General features: G+C 40.8%; 1 protein-coding gene across 1 annotated transcript in view; it reads left to right on the top strand.

Annotated features, from left to right (window-relative positions):
* The first annotated feature begins 920 nt into the window (after positions 1-920).
* The window catches only part of DSG4 (desmoglein 4), a 41008-nt gene continuing 21485 nt past the window's right edge, over positions 921-20443 (top strand). The window contains exons 1-3 of the mRNA XM_084780635.1: positions 921-1231; positions 13905-13940; positions 17576-17707. Coding sequence (XP_084636761.1) covers positions 1184-1231; positions 13905-13940; positions 17576-17707 — 216 coding nt within the window. The 5' untranslated portion in view covers positions 921-1183. The remainder of the gene's footprint in view (positions 1232-13904; positions 13941-17575; positions 17708-20443) is intronic.

The raw sequence follows: 20443 nt of genomic DNA, 5'->3' as shown, positions 1-20443 counted from the left end.
GTTAGATTAGCAATTAGAGAACATTTAATTGCATTTTCTTTCTATGTTTTCAGTGTGGCTGCCAAACTGCATTTTTTTTCCATTAGAGACTACACTCCATTCAAGACGTGTTCTCACAAAGAGGAAGAAAGAAATTAAAAGAGGAAAATGACCATCAAAATGATCTGGATACTACTTTGGTTTTTGTTTTCTCCTAAGTAATATAACTTCTAAGTTCAGCTTCTTAATAAATATGTGTGATAATTAAAAGCACATCCCGTGTGTGTGTGTGTGTGTGTGTGTGTGTGTGTGTGTGTGTGTGTGTGTTCTATTACCTTTACTTAATTAGCTGGCTTGAAATTGGAATCAATTTCTCATGCAAATGTGCTGAGCAGTAAGAAAACTCAATTCCATTGCATCATAGATGTTTGTGTTTGGAAACACCAGTACCAGATAAATCAGACTCTCTTCAACTTAAATGCTCATTCCAGGAAATCTTTAAAATTGGCATTGTCTTTAAAGCGTGGGACTTCTTCAGGGGAAAGCAGAAACCACCAGAAAGAAGAGAATCTTATTATTCTTCCTCCCTCTCAGGGTCTCTGGCCTGGTGCCTTCTCACACTATTCTCTGCTAAAGGTTCCATTGCTTGAAACTGGTTGTGTGGTGGACATGTGTGTGTGTGTGCATGTGTGTGTGTGTGTGTGTGTGTATCTGTGTGTGTGTGTCTGTGTATCTGTGTTTTGTTGGTCTATGTAATTTTGCTTTTACAATGTTGGCAGTCAGAAGGAGCCTTCTAATTTTATTCACCATGATGATAGGCCCTAGCATTTTAATTATTTTTTATGTTGTGAGTAATTTATTATTCATTGGGTATCTTCCCTGTAAATCTTGCCCTTGCTCTGTAAGATTTTTCTTTGGTGTCCAACAAAGGGTTTCATTGCAATAAGAAGCAAGGTGTGTCTAAGTTCTTACCCAGAGCCCAAACAATGCCAGCCTTCCAGACCAGATCAGGAGCTTGGGGTGGAGAAACAGAGTCATTATAGAGTATCTTCATCCTCTGCCCAGGGAGCACCACAGTTATCATCCATGCCCTCCTGACAGAGCATCGTCAAGCGCACCCTGCTGCCAAGACTAATTTGGGATTTGGAACACCAGGACCAAAACTGACTCTCACTGGGGTTCAAGGACAAGAGAGACTCAAGAAATGGATTGGCTTCTCGTCAGAAATATTTGCCTTCTGATCCTGTTCATAGTAAGTGGAACTTTGGGGTCTGGGAAGAAAAGGTCCAGTTCTTCTTTTCTGTCTACCCTCAGCTTTCTACATTGACTTTGTTATTTTTAATCTGCTTTCTGCAAAGGTAGAGCAAGGAGTTCAGTCTCTGTTGGTCCCCTAGAGCTCTCTGTGGCTTGGGGCACTAAATGAGATGGAGAAACAGGGTGAGAATGGGGCTGAATTAAGTTAACTTCAGTATGTCATCAAATCAGAGTTGACACTAGGGAATTTCTAAACTTCATACTTGGACATTTGAAAAATTGTGCTTCTTTTTATTTATACTTAAATTAGACAGGTTGCTGTAAAAGTTCCAAGGGCTTTAAATTTGAAGGGAGCAAAAGTTAATCAAGCCCAATTCTGACAAACAGTTATTTCCCTGTGAGTTTCTTGCAAAATCAAGGATTGTTAACTGTGCCAAAATTATGTTGCAACTACTTATGAAACATTTAAGTCACATTACAAAAGCATTCCTACAGGCCAGAAAGATTTAGATGATTTACTTATTTAAAGCAAACACTTATGTTTGGGATATAGAATTACTTCTGTCCCACTCTGAGGCGGTCTAGGTATGGACTGCTCCCCACTCTGAAAACAACCAGCCTCTCATACCCTTGAAAGAAGGAAGAAAAACTACTTCTAATTCCATGTCTCTAAGATTGGGATGGAAAAGGAATCAAACTATTGTCAATTAGGAAATTTTGATCAGAGACTCAATTAAGACAGCTTAGACTAGATCGGACTTCAGTCAACTCATGATCAGATGACAGAGCAAATAAGTCAAAGTGCATCTTACAAATAAGATAAAAATAAGAGAGAAAGGTATTTTTTCAAAAAAAAATCAAATGCCTGGTTGTCTGTCAGTTTCTCAGAAGCGTCCGCATGTGCATGCTTACAGAAACTTTCAACATGACACCACGCTATCTCAGGCAAGTGGCATTCTCCAGGTTCCTGAGAACACTGTTTTTAATAGTCATGGCTGGACACATCGTTGACCAGTTGGCACCGTAAGTTTGTTCTAGAGTTTGTGTTGCGATGGACTGGACGTATTGCAGAGGCTCCAACACTGCCCAAGGGCACAGAGCCCAAGATGGAAAGGGAACATGAGAACAGAGGTGGAACATTCTATTCTCCATTTTGGAGACAGATTATTAAAGCGTTCCTTTTAAAAATTTATTCAAGAAATTTTCAAGTATCGGTGTGATGCCCTATAACAATGTCCAGTAAAAACAGCAACAACAACAACAATAACAACATTGGATGGAAAAGGGCCTGAAAGAAAATTCCAGAAGCTCCTGGGTACTTCATAGCTAGACTCAAGTGTCAGTATGCTCTCCTTGCTACAGTTTTGTGAGCTGTTTTCACGTTTCTGCTGTACTGTACCTTTGGGGGTGGGGGGGGGGGGCAGGGAAAATTACACATGTCCAGATTTTAGACGCCGTGTATAAGCATTCAACCAACCTGGCTTATTGCTTTCTGCACAGGCATGTTTAATGATAAAAATTGTTTAATTGAAGAGTTCATTTGTTTCTTTGATCTGGAATGAGTATATCATGATTCCGGTTCTAAGGATCTCTCTTGGGTAGTGCCAGTTTATTTTTTCCATGGTAGTGTTAGTGGTCACTGAGGCTTGCTTCTTTTTCACTTCTTCCAGAAACTGAAGTTTCTGTGTTAGGCTTCCGTGGTAACTGTGAGAGAAGTAGGCGCTTACGCATTTGCCACAGCACCCTTAATGTCTGCAAATGGGAAGTAGAGCTGTCTAGCATGGGTCAAGACAGGCAAGTGCAAATGACTGAGGAGAATCTACATGGAAATACGTGTTCTTCCTACTTGTCTTTAGTTTCCTGCCATTGAGCTGTGTCCCTTTTCTCATTAACTAAATCAAAGCCTGTCTAGGGCATCACTGCAGCTTACACTAATGAAGGTGTGGCAACCTCTCAGCTACCGCCTTTGTGTCAGCTAGTTCTCAGCCATAAGAAGTTCTTGTACCTACGACAGGGTTTTGACAGACAGCTCAAACCTGGAGGTTTCAGTGGGGTGTTTCACTTCAGCACAGGGTGCTTTGCGATTTCTCTCCTAAGGGTGTTCATCATGTTCTTCAGCCATAAACCGGATGGGGAGGTGAGGAACAATTGACTCTGACCAAGACTCGGCTGCCCCAGGTTTGAGTCATGGTTCCCTTCAAAGACGCTGTGTATCTTTGGGAAAGCAATCTGTTCTCCCAGAGCTTCATTGTGCCCTGTGGAGACTGTGCACTTAGACATGATGTCACTAAGTTGCTTCCACAATAGAAGCTCTGGAATTCTCTAATTACTGCTACCAACATCTTAACCCAGTAGTAGTTCATGTCTGGCTGTAGAATTTGGTTTTCACAAATTTGCCTGGAGAATCAAAAGAGGTGGGCAATGCTACAGGCTGTATACATTTTATTAGGCAAGGATCACCAGAGGCTGGACAGTGATTAGCCAAATGAGGCCTATATTTTAAAGAGTTAATAAGATCATAAAAAGTAGCCATTGATCAGATAAGAATTATTATCCACATACAGTGACCAAGCATTCTACAAATGAAATGTAAACATTCCAAGCAAACACCCTGGTTCCTGGAAAGTAAAATATGTAGGTGATGAAGCAGGTAATATTATCTTACCCTAAGTTGAAAACAGGCATTAAAATTTAAATTATACAGCCAGGCTGCGGTGGCGCACGCCTTTAATCCCAGTACTCAGGAGGCAGAGACAGGTGGATCACTGTGAGTTCAAAGCCAGCCTCGTCTACAAAGCGAGTCCATGACAGCCAAGGCTACACAGAGAAATCCTGTCTCGAAAAAAATTTTTAATTATACTTAGAGCTAGCCTAACCTCATTATATTAGCCCTCACCGAAAACAGCATTATGTTGGTACATAGAACTCAATTGGTCGTTAAAAAATTGGCAAGCAAACTCTTAGAAATACAATTATAGGTGGAAAAAACACATTGTCTGGATTTCCCTTTGTACTAAATAGCCAACCCTAGAAAGTGGTACATGTTTGGCTTAGTTCACAGAGGCTATAGCATCCTCATCACACCATGCCACAGACCGCTGCATCTAAAGCCGACATCTTATTTTGGTAGTGGTGGTTGGTGGTGATGGTGGTATAAGTGGCCAAAGACTTGTATATAGTACATGTATTTTATAAGACAACTGGACAATTTTATATTTTCTCCTTCAAATTGTTGCGTGTTTTAGGGCAGCGATTTTACATAAGAATAATTTTTATATCCTCACAGATACCTAGAATTACTACCATACTATAGTCTCTAGCTTGAGGACAGCTCTTCCAATAATATCTACCGCCAGAGAGAGTTGCAGGATAAAAATCCTGCCCTAATCCCTTGGGTACAGTGGCCATGCAGCCTATCTGAATCAGTGAGTTCCAGAACACTTGAAAGACTCAGAAAATAAGGGGAGATGGCAGTTGTGAGGAGCAAAACCCAGACTTGACCTCTGGCCCCCAGGCACATGAATATACCATGTGCACACATACACATGAACATACAGCACACAAAGAGGGAGATGCAGACATACATACACACATACACACACACACACACACACACACACACACACACACACAAGCAAGCGCACGCGCGCGCGCACACACACACACAATCCAGCTCTAAAAATATTTCATGGCTTTTTAGACTGAAATGCTTTTGTTTTGTTTTGTTTTTTGTTTGTTTGGGTTTTGGTGTTGGTTATTTTGGTTTTGGTTTTTCAAACTAAAGTCTCTTTAAGTATCCTTGGCTGTCCTGGAACTAGCTCTAGATCAGGCTGGCCTGGAACTCACCGAGCTCCATCTGTCTCTATCTCCTGAGTGCTGGAATTAAAGGCATGTGCCGTGCCTGCTTTTTATTTTTAGAAGACATTTCTCTTCCTTTAAGAACATCCTGCAACCTAAATACCGGGTTTTACGGTTCCTTCCTGGAGCCTAAGTACGCGGGGGAAAGTTCTTCATGGTGCACCTAGACCACTGACCAGGCTGTGGTCGCATTTCCTTCCTGTTCCCAAAGCTATGGCAGCTGGAATTCCCCACTGACATAGGCCAGTTCTGATGACAGGCTGTGAGACAGGAGGGACCAACATTAAGTCCCGGAACATTACGTCCATGAGAACTGTTTGTCCTTCCTTTCTACATAGAAAATTACATGGCTTACAAGCGAAAAGGCCAGCGCTCGCTATACCTTCAATTACAAACAAAAGTAGTATAATTAGGCTTGAACTTGGCATCTGCACCATATGCCTAGGAAGATGGTTAAGTGCTTTACTCAATAATTTTTATGAGCATTATTTGAGGAAGAACTGCTCATTAATAAGTTGGTCCTGGATGTACAAGTAACTTCAAAAAGAAAGTCATATAGATGGTGGAAAAGTCTTATTCAGTAGATATTACTTTAGATATAAATATAAGATACAGAATATAAGGGAATAATGTGTTTTAATATTGAGATGAGCCCAGGTAATAATGTTGATATAAAATCACCAGATAGTCTGGGAACAAATATTGTAAGAAAACACAAGGCTCCTAAATTTCTGACATTTGCTAAAATTAGATAGGAATGGAATATTGTATATTTTACAGTTCCTTTGGGATTTAACATCACAACTTGCCATGTATACAGAGGACATTGCCTGTCAATTATTTTTGTCAGCAAAACCCATTTAGTGAATGACTAGATTCAGCTTCCAATAGTCGCCTTATATCACATTAGCCATTTGCCACCCACTCACTAATAGGCAGATAATGGATTTCACAATGAGCTTGAGTGCCTTAAACTGAGACAAGGCCGAGTTGGCTCTGTAGGGTATGGTCTGCCGTGGTGCTACCATTCTGTCACCTTAAAGTAACAAAGCATTTTACAGTTAATGAGGTTATTTCAAGAGAGTCTGAAAAGTAAAGGCACTGCAAATTAAAAAAACAATGCCAAGGAGGAAAACGAGCCAGCACTTATTCAGACCGTTTAAGATCGAATGCAATTCTTCAAGACCAAAATTCTTTCAGTTGCACTAAAATCCAGTCCCTCTATACCTTGGGTATATTTCCAACCCGGGACATGCCTCTCTTATGGAGTCTGATGCATCTCAGAATCTGTTGTCCTTTCTTTTTTCTTTTCTTTTCTTTTTTTGTTTGTTTGTTTGTTTGTTTGTTTGTTTTTGAGACAGGATTTCTCTGTGTAGCCTTGGCTGTCCTGGATTCACTTTGTAGACCAGGCTGGCCTCAGACTCACAGAGGTCTGCCAGCCCCTGCCTCCTGAGTGCTGGGCTTAGAGGCATGCGCCACCACGCCCGGCTCTGTTGTCCTTTCTTTGTTGCCGTCATGGGCTTTACATTTTACTGCATTCTCACAAATTTGTACAGCTATATGGGAGACAGCATAATCTAACCTAAAATGTTTCCTCAAAAATACAGTTCAGTATAAAATAAGGACATGCAAAGAAGAGTAGATAAAGAGCTGTCTCATGACTGAGGCCCACAGAAACTAACTCAGTTAGAAAGCCCACATTTCTCCAGCTATTTTGCTCCTTCAACAGCAGGTGCCTCTAACTCCCTTTGCTAATGGCCTACCATCGTGACAACTGGTTCATCCAGTTCCCTTGTGCGTGGGCGTCTTTTAGGCAGCCTTTCTAGCCAACCACATCAGAGAATGACTGGCCCACATACGTTCTGAAAAGGTGGCTTTTCCAGGCAAGGTAATTCTCCAGCTTTCTGGGAGCCTATAGCTGTTGTTCACAGCTTGAAGGCCATGCGGCTCTGCCAGATGAGATGTTTCCTTTAGAGCTAAAGCACGCATTGACAGATGTTTCCCTGGACAGCATGGAGACAGGATTTAGGCTCACAGTCACACATGCTGAGCTCTCGCAGGGAGACCTGAACCTCAAATGATGTGATTCGGAGGGAGAGATCGGCCACTGTGGCTATCATCAATAAAGCTAACTGGACAGAGAGCTGCAGGGTACCACAGACACCTCCAGCAGGCACAGTGTGTCGCTAGATAAGACTTCTACCCAGAGATCTGGAATTGCGGGTGTCCTGGCCTTAAAATGCAAACATCAGAGAAAAGAGATGTGAAGGGTATATGCAAGGATCCTCGGGAATGCCCTGGATGTTGGCCACTCATCCGTGGAGCTGGGCTCTGTGACGAGGACAAGAGATGCTTATCTCTTTGATATAAATTCCACATCTGGCCAATGTGGGAAATGTCAGCTCTTCCGATTAGCCAGCACTTTTGTGTATAGAGGAAGACACCAACCACACTTTCCAAAGCAGAAGGCATCTTCTACTCCTCCTTCATCTCTACAGCTGTGCCTAGAATCCACTGCACCCATGTCTTCCACAGCTTGATTCTATATAGATAAAGGCCTGAAACAAGAAGAGCTGGGGGACTGTCCATAGTCACTTACTAGCACAAGGAGGAAAAAATGACTCAAATTCTACTCCTCTATCTCTAAGTCATAGGAATTTATCTCTGACTACAGTGCTTTCTACCCAGTCAAATTACAATTTAAGATGCAACCCCCCACTGGGGGATATCAATTCTTAACCTTTAAATATATACTGATTTAAGAGAGTCTGTTATGGCTTGGTTGCAATCATAACAACAGTTATCAGCTTAGGAAAGTATTTTGATGAAGTTCACAATCATGTCAAATGGTCTAAGTGCAAAATTACTTTTAAACAAATTGTTTTCTAGATCTTCAGCTTTCATACACATGTAGATACACACATACATAAGGAAAACATATATGTACATTCACCCTTTCCTCAAGTCAACATAAATGGCATGCCTTTAAACTGGAGCTATCAAGATAGTTCTTCTCCCCCAAATTTCCCTTCAAAAGAATTTACGCCATTCATTCAAACAATGAACACCATTCACCCTTAGCAAACAGACAAAGATGCCCTGCAGTGCATTGTGAAACTGTCTGAGGAGACACCAGGGGATAATCCCAGATGTGATGGTTGGCATTAACTCAAAAGACTCAAAAGCTCTTGGGGAATCCTTTACAAGTAAAGTAGTTTTGAACAGTCCAACAAAATTAGGCAGCCTGTAAGACTCGTCTGATAATAAATCACTTCAAGATGATTTGCTTTGTAGATTCAGGTCATACAATTCAGAATAAGTTTAAAGTATTATCTAGGACTGGTGACCTGTATCCCAGATACCCAGGAAACTGAGGCAGGAGAAGCAGAAGAAGAAGGACTAGCTAACCAACTTAGTAGGTTGTTGTCTCAAAATAAACAGTGCAATAGATCAATAGACAAAGCTCAGGGCTGGAAAGTTGCCTTGCAGACACAAGGCCCACCTGTCAGTCTTCAGTGATAAGAATCTAATGACCTGATAAGAGAAAGTTCTATAGATGCTGTCTACATATTTACCGTAACAAGTTCCCTATGGGACTTCACATACAAGCCAAGGATGAAGCCAAATAAAGCATTCTGTGAACCTTGTTTAATTCTAATAATAAATAGGCTTATCCAAAATGAGTTTTGGACAGATCCATTCATCCTTAGCAAGACATTTTGCTTTCTACATTTAGTTCTTTTCCATCAAAATCTCCATATTTGCATATTGTTGGTTAATCACACTGCGTTTTATAATTGTAAACTTAACCCAATCAATTGGCTCAATAGAAACAGGACACTGAAGTTAAGGAAAAGGGAGAAACTAAACAAACTCCAACTCTTAAAGTACTTACTCATCAAGAGGTAGGGGCTTCTAGACTCTAGTTTCCCACCCTTAAAATTATATGAATTTTCTTTTAAGCTTTCAATGTTTGTAATAGGTGAGAATTTACCCTTTGCAACGCTGTGATCTTACAATGAACAAATGTAGCTATCACCCACTATAGAGAGAACTGAGGAAGCGCATCCGAGCATCCGTCATTTCAAATATTGTTAGGGTTCGTGAATGAAAACTCTGAAGGACAACGGAAAGGTAGTGGAAGTAGTCGGCACTCATGCTGATCGAGAGCATGGGGCACAAATACATCACCAGAATTCAGAACGATCTTAAAGCAAGTTGATAAAACAATACTAGATGATTCAAAAACACCTTTAGGTGTCAAATAAAAGTCCTGATTAGCAGAACAGAGACACATTCACTTGCTGCCCCAACACTGAATAAATGCGGTGTTAACCTCGCAGGCTTGGAGGCAGCAGAAACCAGGGTGAGATTGTTTTCACTGCAAAGTGAAAATTACCTGGCAAATCTCTACGTGATTTTTTAAAGCAGGGCCCAGCTAAGACTCACTCTCACTTCTTTCAAGTTAAATTAGAATATTGGTTGATTATAGCTCTGAAGCTCTCAGCTCCACGTGTCTTCCAAATGTGGGTGAGGATGCTCCTGTGGTTCTGTCAGGCCAGAGATGGTGTCAGGAAGGGAGGAGGGAAACATCCAAGAAAAGAGCAAAGGGAGAAAACAGGAAAGAGTATGATGCTGCCGATAAAGAAGACAGGAGTTTTCAACTGGGGTAGGGAGTTCTACACATGTCTGTGTGGGACTACATGTGAGCACATGTCTGTTCATACATGTGTTTGTGTGAGGAGTTACGTGTGTGTGTGTGTGTGTGTGTGTGTGTGTGTGTGTGTGTGTGTGTGAACATGGAAGTCAGAGGACAACTCCAGGTGTTATTCCTTTGATCCCTGCTACTTGTTAAGAGACAAGATCTCTCACTGGCCTGGAATTCATCAGGTTGCTATGCTAGCTGGCTGGTAAGCTTCCAGGGCTCCATCTGTCTCTACTACCCATGGGATTACAAACCTACACCACCATACCTGACTTGTAACATAGGTTTTGACATGAAATTGAGCACAGGTTCTCATTTGGGGGAGGGGCGCAAGAAACTTAGCCACAGAGCCATCTCCCCAAGATTTTCTAGGTAATGATCTCACATGCTGAGGTCATTGATCTAATATTGCCTAGGTGGGTCCTCCAGCTGGAAACTAGATTTTAGATTTAGTCTGTAGGTCTCACTGTGGGATGTATATAGTGCTTAGTTGCCCTAATTTCCTACTGACCAAAATGAACAAATAGCTACGAATGTGATAGATAAGGCAGCCACCAAAGCAGAGATCTTGACTCAGAACCTTACTACAATAATCACTGTGTACAAAAAGTAAATTGTAAAATTATATGTGTAGTTTCTTCTGATCAAAACAACCACAATTGTATATTTATGTGTTTGCAAAAAAATTCAAAGGAAATTGCCACTCTCTATAGTAAGATTCTGGTTTTTTTCCCCTTATAACTTCCAGAATGATCTGCTTTTCTAACAAAACTCTATCCTTGAATCAAGACTATAGTCATAATAAAATGCACTCCGTGCAACCAAAGCATAGTGTCACCCATGAGACCCTGATCTCCCAGGCCTAGACACTTTGTTAATTAATGTCTAATGAGATTCTGTGAGCAGGAGACTGGGAATGAAGAGGAGACTTAACACCACACTGACGGATTTCTAATTCTGCTGCTGCCATTCTGTGCTCATCCGCCGTTCCAAGCCCTGTCACGTCCTGCCTTCTCCTGCACTAGCTCTCACTGGCCAGAATCTGCTCTGTGCCTGTGTCAGCTGCCCCACTTGTTCCCAGTTCTTGAGTTCCTCTTCTTGAGTTCACAATAGCATCTTACCATCGCCCCAAGTCTTCGCAGAGCCCTCAGAGATTGTCAAGTTCTCCTGGACAAGACACAAAAGAACTATTCATTCTGTTCTTCCTCGCCCCAGCATGTCTATGGACTCTTTATCAGCTCTACACAATAGTGGTTTTATTTCTGTTTCCCATGTGTGTTGCTAAAGATTGAACCCCAGATCCTGAGGATGTTAGTCAAATGCTCTCTAACACTGAGATATAGCCCCAGTTTTATTTCTAAGTTTCTGAACTCAAATGTTTCCTGATTCAAGAATGCCAGATAGGCCTACCTCTTTTTTCTTAGTTTCATGTCTCCTTCCACAGCATAGACCTCTAGAGACCTGCTGAAGTCTCCTCTAGCACTTGTGCATCCCTGCTCACCACCAAAGATGTGGCCCAGCCATGGGCGGAATGTATCACCAACTATTCTTCATAGTGGTTTTCTGTGTTTACTGCATTATTTCACTGTTTTGAACTTTTTAGTAAACTTGTTCATCAATACAGGGACTCATCTACTTATGTGCCAAGAGCTGGCCTTGTATAGGTCTGGGTGAAACTGAACTTCCGACCCTCCTTTACCCATCTCCTGAGTGCTTGGATTACAAGTGTGACCGTCACACTCACTCTCAAATGTCAGCAGGAACCAATCCAGGCTTTGATTTAATAGACTCAATTGAATCGAGTGCTAAGCAAGCACTCTATTGACTATTGACTGAGCTTTGTCCCCAGGGCCATAACACCCTTTCCTACATGATGTATGTATGCTTCATCCTAACACATTATGTCATACATACAGCATATATTTTGATTTTCCATTCCAGAGAGATGTTTGTTTTTATGATCTCTTTTATCTGCACATTTTACACTGTTTTTGGTTTTCTTTATGATTTATCTTTCCCCTTTTTGACACAGAACTTCGCATAAGCCAGGCTAGCCTCTTACTTGCTATGCTGCTGAGTAGAGCGCCCTGAGCTCCTGACTCTGCTGCCTTCACCTCCCACAGTCTGGGACAATAGACATGTGCCACTACAACTGGAGTCCTTGGGTCTTTTTAAACCATTTCATTTAATGTTCACATTTTCTTCAGCTCCACGGAAAAATAGCCTTTGTACAAATCACGGTTTCATACTTTATATTTGTTGACAATATGAGAAGCACCAATGGATAGGAGGGACTTACCTCAACATTTTTATAGTAGTCTTCTCCTGATACATTTTGTTTCTGTAATCCCATTATTTGGTCCAGAGCCATCTCCCACTTCTGTACCTCCACCAACACATAAACGCAAGCTGACTCCATGAAATCACCAAGTCATAAGTCTCATCAGCTCTGTGCTGGGATCTCCATCCTCTTTGCTTAGCGCTATGCACATTCTCTGTCTTCCATAAGAAATCGCTAATTCTCAAAGGCCACAGCCCTGAACATTTGTCATGCATCTTCCTTTTACAGTAATGATACATTTAAAGACGATACTTTGGTCGCCCCCAGTGCACTCTTAACTCCAAATCGATTATAAAAGGTACTTCATGGAGAATGGTAAAGTTGAAGGATCCAGAGGGTCCTAGAAACCTACAAGAAGAACATTATGATAGGCAGATTTGGGCCCAGGGGTCCCGCTCAAACTATGGCACCAGCCAAGGACAATACAGGCAGTAAACTTCAAACCCCTACCCAGATCTAGCCAATGGACAGAACATTCTCCACAGTTGAGTGGAGAGTAGGGTCTGACTTTCACACGTACTCTGGTGCCTCATATTTGACCATGTCCCCTGGAGGGGGAGACCTGGTGGCACTCAGAGGAAGGACAGCAGGTTACCAAGAAGAGACTTGATACCCTATGAGCATATACAGGGGGAGGAAATCCCCCTCAGGAACAGTCATAGGGGAGGGGAATAAGGGGAAAATGGGAGGGAGGGAGGAATGGGAGGATACAAGGGAGGGGATAATCATTGAGATGTAATATGAATAAATTAATAAAATTTTTAAAAAATAAAATTTATTCTCATAGATTCCAGATATTAAGATATATATGTATATATATATATGATCTTAACATATATAAATATATATTTTTAAAAAGGTACTTCATGGTCTGCCCGTCGATTGCCGTTCCAATCATTATCTCCATAGTTTTTCTACCTTCCTGACAATGGTAGCTACCACTACCCAATCCTCTGAAATGCAGTGACTTAGCACCTATGCTCTTGTCTTCCTGTGGCTGAAAAATGGTCCTCCCTCATCAATTTCTCTTATTAAAAACATCTTCCTCCTGCAGAGCCTTTCAAGGCCTACCCCTCTATGAGACCTCCTTCCAGGCCATTTTGATAACTTGAGTAAGCTCTCCTCAGCTTGAACCTGTCATGACTCTGTTGAAGCCAGTTTTCCAACTCATCTTACTAGAGACTATGTCTGTCTCTTTCTCTCTCTCTCTCTCTCTATCTATCTATCTATCTATCTATCTCTATCTCTCTATCTCTATCTCTCTCTCTGCGTGTGTGTGTGTGTGTGTGTGTGTGTGTGTGTGTGAGTGTTTTCACCCATGTATGTATATAGTATGTAGACCAGAGGTTAATGCCCTTATTTTTCAATATAGAGTTTCCCACTAAACCTTGAGCTCTCTTTTTTGCTACATTGGTTTCCTGACAAGCCCAGGCATCTAGTTCTACCTCGCTATGGCTGGTGTTATAGATAGACACCACTGTCACTAGCTTTTTAGAAAGTGTGGGGCTCTGAACCCAGGGCCTCATCCTTGCAAAGAAAGCATTTTACCCACTGAGCAATCTCCTCAGCTCAAGAGCCTTCTTTGTGTACTCTTGTAAAGTTCAAAAGACTTTTAAGGCATATTATATTGCTTATCTTCTAATACCAATTGTGTTTTACATCACTAATTGTATATATTTGAAAAATAGTAAAGAAATATCATAATTCTATAATTATGATCTTTTTAAACCATGCAAATGTTTGCTAATACTTTGCTTTCTATTGCAGGTGGTACTGGGAGTAAACAGTGAATTATTCATTGAGGTAAGGTATAAAAACTATCCTCCCTACGTAAAGTGGAAAGAAAATTGGATGTTAAAACACCTCACCTATTAAAATTTGAAATATTAGAAACTGTAGTTATCCTGACAAAAGTAAAAGACAGAACCAAAGCCAAGCTAAAATAGCAACAGGAAAGCTGCAGGTCCTGATTTCTATGCCTAGGCGTGGTTTTCAGAGCTTGTCTTAGCAACTTCTACACTTCAAACTATGCTAGTATCTTATTTACAAGTTTCTCAGCCCATAGAAGATGAAAAGAAGCAGCCAAAGCCTTTATATGGGAGGGGAACATCAGTGAGAAAATACTACTGGTGCTCTGTAAACGAAAGAAAGATGCAAAGTTAAAAATGTGTAATCTGCAACTAAGCAGACTGGCAGGGAATCCACTTCCATTCAGAACAGGACTGGGGAATTCAGCTTAAGCATCCTGTTCCTCCTGTGGTGCTTATGCAGTCCTCATTGTGATTGTCTTAAGTCCCTGGAGCAAATAAAATCACATTTCCAAGTTCCATCAACAAATAATAAGTATATGGGACATTTCGAGCAGCACGATTGAAATGGGAGGTATAAACTCTTTGTTCTTGAAATAGTAAACTCCATTCATGTGGGGCATCTGCCTTCCCAAGATTATCAATCAAAGCCTCAGGTAAACATGATCATCTATGATCCAATAAGTACCTTAGGAATTCCAGAAATAAATACATATAATACATCTTTACACATGTATACGTGTATATTCATGCTTGAAGTAGAATTGCTAGACTCCTCAGTGGTGTCAAACTCTTGGGGAATCTATAGACAGTAGCAACATAAAACCAGAAAACGACAAACATCCAGTGAGGTTCAGATAAAATACACATTGAGAGATCCTAGAGGTGTCCACAAGAGTGTCATCGGGGATGTGAATGCAGTTTAAACATTCGGATTTACAGTAACACACAGGGATATCAGCAGAAGAATCTATTCTCTCATTTTGTATGGATCACATTCATATGGAGCGGTGAAAGCCCAGCCAGCAGTGAAGGAAGGGTAGGGCAGGCAAGATCCTTACCTAGGGACAAAGATGAAGTGAAGAAGAGCTTCACTACACAGTGCAGCATTGTGAGTTTTTCCCAGCCCCAAGCTCCCAGAATAACGGCTCAGACTCAAATATATATTTATAAATACCTAGGCCATACAGCTAGGCTCATTCCCTAATTATCTTATAACTTAATAACCTATTTATTCTTATCTAAGTTCTGCCACACGGCTGGTTACTTATGCTCAGGTACCATGTGTATGTCCTCTTTCATGTCTTCCCAGGTGAATCCCCTCCACCTTGCTTTATTTCAGAACCCTTTTGGCCTGCTAGATGTCCCACCTTCTATTCTACCCTTTTCTATAGGCCATAGTTTTTTTTAATTGACAGGTGATACATCCATACAATACACAAGAAATTCTCTCTACAATTTTAATCCAATAAAAGGCTCTTTTTCTTACAATAATACTCTGTACCCAATAACAGCAACTATGAAAACCATAAGATTTATATTCACAATGTCCAGTCCATATGTTATGGCAACTTAGAAGAAAGTATTCTATTATCTATCCTATCTTTGTGATTTCAGAGTACCTAAATCGTTTTATATCCTTACTTGCATTACCAACCTAAAAATATCTTCTAGATCTAAAAATATCTTCTTAAATCCTAAACAGCTTAAGTTTGATTGTAAGACTAAAACTATTTAGCCTTCAACCCAATCATAACTTGAGAAGGAAATAATATTACATTAGTATGTAGAAAATGCAGGCAAATAGTTTCTAATACTAAGACTTAACAGATAGCTGCCTATACAGTCACCCAAAATTTCTCTTGGCTTGGTAGAACTTAGCAGTTGACTTTGCCTGTGTCCAAGTTTTGCTCATTTCAGACAGCATTCTGTCTGTATTCGAAGCAAGGACATTTTCTTTGTCTGGTGGCTTGCTTGACACATTTGAAACCATCTTCAAATAGAGGTTCTTCAATGTTTATCATCTTCTTTCAAGTCAAATGAGGTGCTGCCACGATCTGGCATTTCTTATTGCCAGAGAAGCCTTAAAATAATGAAACATCTTTAAATGACATTTTCTGTAGGCCTTTGGGGTTTCTGAAGACCATCTATCTGTACACATTTACATGGTGCATGATCATTATCTACTTATCTATAGCATATCTGAAGAGACAAACATTGCTTGTTTCTAGCTGTTTGCTATATGTTCAACCTAAGATGTATATTTTTGTAATAAACTAGACTAGTATCTGACATAATCATGAGTTTGATTGAATAATATTAATTCATTACTGAATTATCCTAAACAATCTGTAATAGCAGCTTTTGAAAGACTGTAAGTAAACCTGTATTTATAAATGAGTTGTATATTACCAGGAAACTGAGACAGAGGGGAGGACATTCTAGTGGGACTCTAGATGAGAGAAGCATGGGAGAATGGCAAAGTAGAAGGATCCAGAGGGTCCTAGAAGCCTACAAGTAGAACATTATGATAGGCAGATTTGGGCTCAGGGGTCCCGCTCAAACTAAGACACCAGCCAAGGACAATACAGGCGGTAAACCTTAAACCCCTACCCAGATCTAGACAATGGACAGAACACTCTCCACAGTAGAGTGGAGAGTGGGATATTACTTTCTCACATACTCTGGTGCCTCAACTTTGACCATGTCCCCTGGAGGGGGAGACCTGGTGGCACTCAGAGGAAGGACAGCAGGTTACCAAGAAGAGACTTGATACCCTATGAGCATATACAGGGGGAGGTAATCCCCCTCAGGAACAGTCATAGGGAAGGGGAATAAGGGGAAAATGGGAGGGAGGGAAGAATGGGAGGATACAAGGGATGGGATAACCATTGAGATGTAACAAGAATAAATTAATAAAGTAAAAAAAATAAATAAATAAAAATAAAAATAAATAAAATAAATGAGTTGTATAGATCCAATACCTTATACAAGAGTTGAAACATATAAATGTGTATAACTTTAAATTTGATTTAATATAAAATAATATATTAATATAAGCAAAAATAACCTTATTTTGTATCAATATGCAAAATCAACACCAATATTAGGTTATATTCTTTGGTTTAAGAGTAGATTCAATAATCAAGCCGGGCGTGGTGGCGCACGCCTTTAATCCCAGCACTCGGGAGGCAGAGGCAGGCGGATCGCTGTGAGTTTGAGGCCAGCCTGGTCTACAAAGTGAGTCCAGGACAGCCAAGGCTAACACAGAGAGACCCTGTCTCGAAAAAACAAAAAAACAAAACAAAAAAAAGAGTAGATTCAATAATCTATCCTTTTTTACTATTATTCCTATGTTATTCTATATGTATTTCTGTAGTACAGTCCATCATCAGAGCACCCAGCACAGCTAATAAAACCTGTTCCCGTGGGATCTTCTAGAGATATGAGACCATTCCAATCTCATTGGGGGTGGAAAGATTATGTCTGTCCACAGTTATAAATCAGAAAATGAATTTTTCCTTTTTTCCTCAATTTATCATTTCCTCTGGACACATCTTACAATGTTAAGCAATTGTCCAAGTACAGTGTACTCTAATGCCATGAGAAACTTGAATCTCTTTGCTTTAGGTAAAAGAATTAGACATTGAAAATGGCAACACTACCTGGCAGACTGTCAGAAGACAAAAGCGGGAGTGGATCAAGTTTGCCGCAGCCTGTCGGGAGGGTGAGGACAACTCCAAGAGGAATCCAATTGCCAGAGTGAGTGATGGAGGAAGTAGAGGTGGCCTTAGTTCATCTTAGAAGCATTTGTACTTGGAAAGCTCTGGAATATCTCAAGGATTTGTTCCTGCCTGTTGAAGGTTATTTTTATAAAACTGTGTTTGCCTCTCTTAACTTGGCTATCACACAAATAATTGAGACTCTTTTATAATTGTTTATAAAGCTTTACAGCACAATCTTGAGAAATTTAAGTCTGTCCTTTACCTTCTATGTTATTCTGATTCCATCTTGCCAAAATCCCCGAGTAACTTGCTTTTTATTTCTTTCTTTGCTCCAGCTAAATGCTCTTTTCATCTCTCCTGCATCTCTGCCCATGGCTCAATCCCCTAACTTCTTCTTACTCCTCTTCCCCCGACCATCAGGAAGTCCAATCTTATTCTCTCCCCTGCTCAGTGACAGGCTGAAAGCTGCTTTATTGACAATCAAGGGACAACTGAGGAGCAGTGTCTACACAACACTGAGACAGGAGATTCTAAGAACAAGGATTACAACCAGATATGGGGGATACAACAATCAGCATTTGAATTACACAATAACGTTATGCCAACATCTGCCAAAACCCACAGGGATTTAAAAAGATGTCATGCTGCCATTGGCTTGTGTGGCTCAGATATTATTTTTTAATGTATGTTTACGTGTGGTGTGTGTGTGCAGATGCACTCATGTGTGTGGGTACACATGCATATGTGTAAATGTGTCTATGAGGCCATCCGATGACCTCAGTGGTGTTCCTCCATTCTGTTGAGCGCCTTGTTTTCCCCGACCTGGAGCTCACTAATTAGTCTAGGCTGGGCAGTGAACCTCAGGGATCTACCTGTCTTCACTTGCTGCACACCTGGATTACAAGCACATGCCACCATACCCAAGCGTCTTTAATGGGGCTTCTAAAGATCAAACACAGGTCTTCATGCTTTACTGGCTGAGACATATTCCCAACCCTAGGACACAATTAACTATCCCAAGCTGGGGGCAGATACAGAAGAGAAGGGTTGTGGTAAATCATCCTGAAAGATGGACTTGGACCTCCAGTATGAATGGACGGACTTTGTCTATATGTTCTTCTCACTGTGCTCTGTATACGTCACAAGTTAATGACAGTGGGAGACTGATGACTGACTTCAGAATGCCAAGGGTTTGCTACACTGGTTAATTTTAGGAAGTAAAGATGATACTGCCATTCAAACCAAAACCAAACCTCTAAAGTCCTGAAACTAACCAAAACCAACCCTCTAAAGTCCTGAAACTAAGAATATTTTCCTAAAAAAGGTTTTTGATCACGTGTGTGTACGTGTCTTTGGTGTGTGTGTGTGTGAGAGAGAGAGGGGGGGAAAGAGAGAGAGAATTAGGCTGAAGGACAACCTGTGGGCATCTCTCCTTCCACAGGTTTTGAGGCTCTAACTCAGTTCTTCAGGCTTGGCAGCAAGTGCATTTATACAGGGAGCCATCTCACTAGCCACAAAAACTAAGAGTCACAAGAGGCATCCACAAACAAAGGCTAGCAAGAGGGAATAAACATTATAGAAAAACATGCATGTACTCAGTCCACAGAAGTTGGAGGCACTTACCTCCGCTATCTTGACCTTGGACCTTGACTTAAATCAAGGAGAGTAGCCCACCAAAATCCGTTCTTTGCAGCTTAAGGCTGAAAAGAGAGCAAGGGTGCTGCACTGTGTTCAAAAAAAGATGTATTCTCTCTCAGAAGTCCAGATTTGAGGAAAGCTTTCAAGACATTGTTTCTGTTTAATTCATCACTAGATATAGAGCTAGCATGCACCTTATATGACAAAGTCAGTTTTTCTTTGCCTTGGGGAAAGTGCTAGATTTCCTGCTATGTAGAAAAGCTCTTCAGAATTAAGCTAATCCAAAGACGTATCCCCAGCTTACTTGAACTGATATGTTTAGGTTTTTAACAAATATTCCCATCTGCATTATTAAAGGCAAAATTCAAAAATTATAGTGTTTGAATTTATGATCAATGGAAATGAAACTACTAAAGCAAAATCCACATGGCAGATCATTAGCTATACTATCTATTGGCATAGAGTGGCATAGGAGATTTTTATTTGTGACATTTTTGTTGTCCCTACGCACCACTTTTTCATCCGATGCTCTTAACTTACATGTCATTATAAGTCTCGAACTCAATCCCAAGCAGAACAATACTAATATAAACTAAATTTTGTTTTTTAAAGTACTAAATAGATGCTGGGTATATAGACCAGCATCTTGCCTGCCATGCATACATCCCTAGAACTACACAAAACCAGGCATAAAGATTCACGCCTGTGATTCCGGCTCTGGAGGGACTGGAGGTAGAAGGGTCAGAATTCAAGGTCATCTTCAGCAAGGGTGACGCTCAGCCCTGCTGTTTCAAATATAAAAAGCAGGGGAGGCAGGCTGCTCAGTGCTGAACAGTCTCTAATTGCTCTTGCAGAGGACCTGAATTTCATTATGGACACCCATTTCAGGAGGCTTGCACTTGCCTCACATTCTGGATCCAAAAGAGTCTTATGCCTATGGCCTCCATGGGCACCTGCACACAGAGATACACAGATACAAACACATACACATGCATGTGCACGCACACGCACACACACATACAATAAAACAAATCCATTGGAGAGTTGGGCTTTGTTTAGTTGGTTGGTTGGTTTATTTTGGTCAGACTCTGTATGCAAGTAAAATCAGAGACATAACAGTAGATATCAACTATGT

Source organism: Acomys minous, assembly GCF_964271855.1.
Source record: "Acomys minous genome assembly, chromosome: 4".
Classification (NCBI taxonomy): domain Eukaryota; kingdom Metazoa; phylum Chordata; class Mammalia; order Rodentia; family Muridae; genus Acomys; species Acomys minous.
Note: the sequence above shows the minus strand (reverse complement) of the source record. Positions and strands in the feature narration are given on the sequence as shown.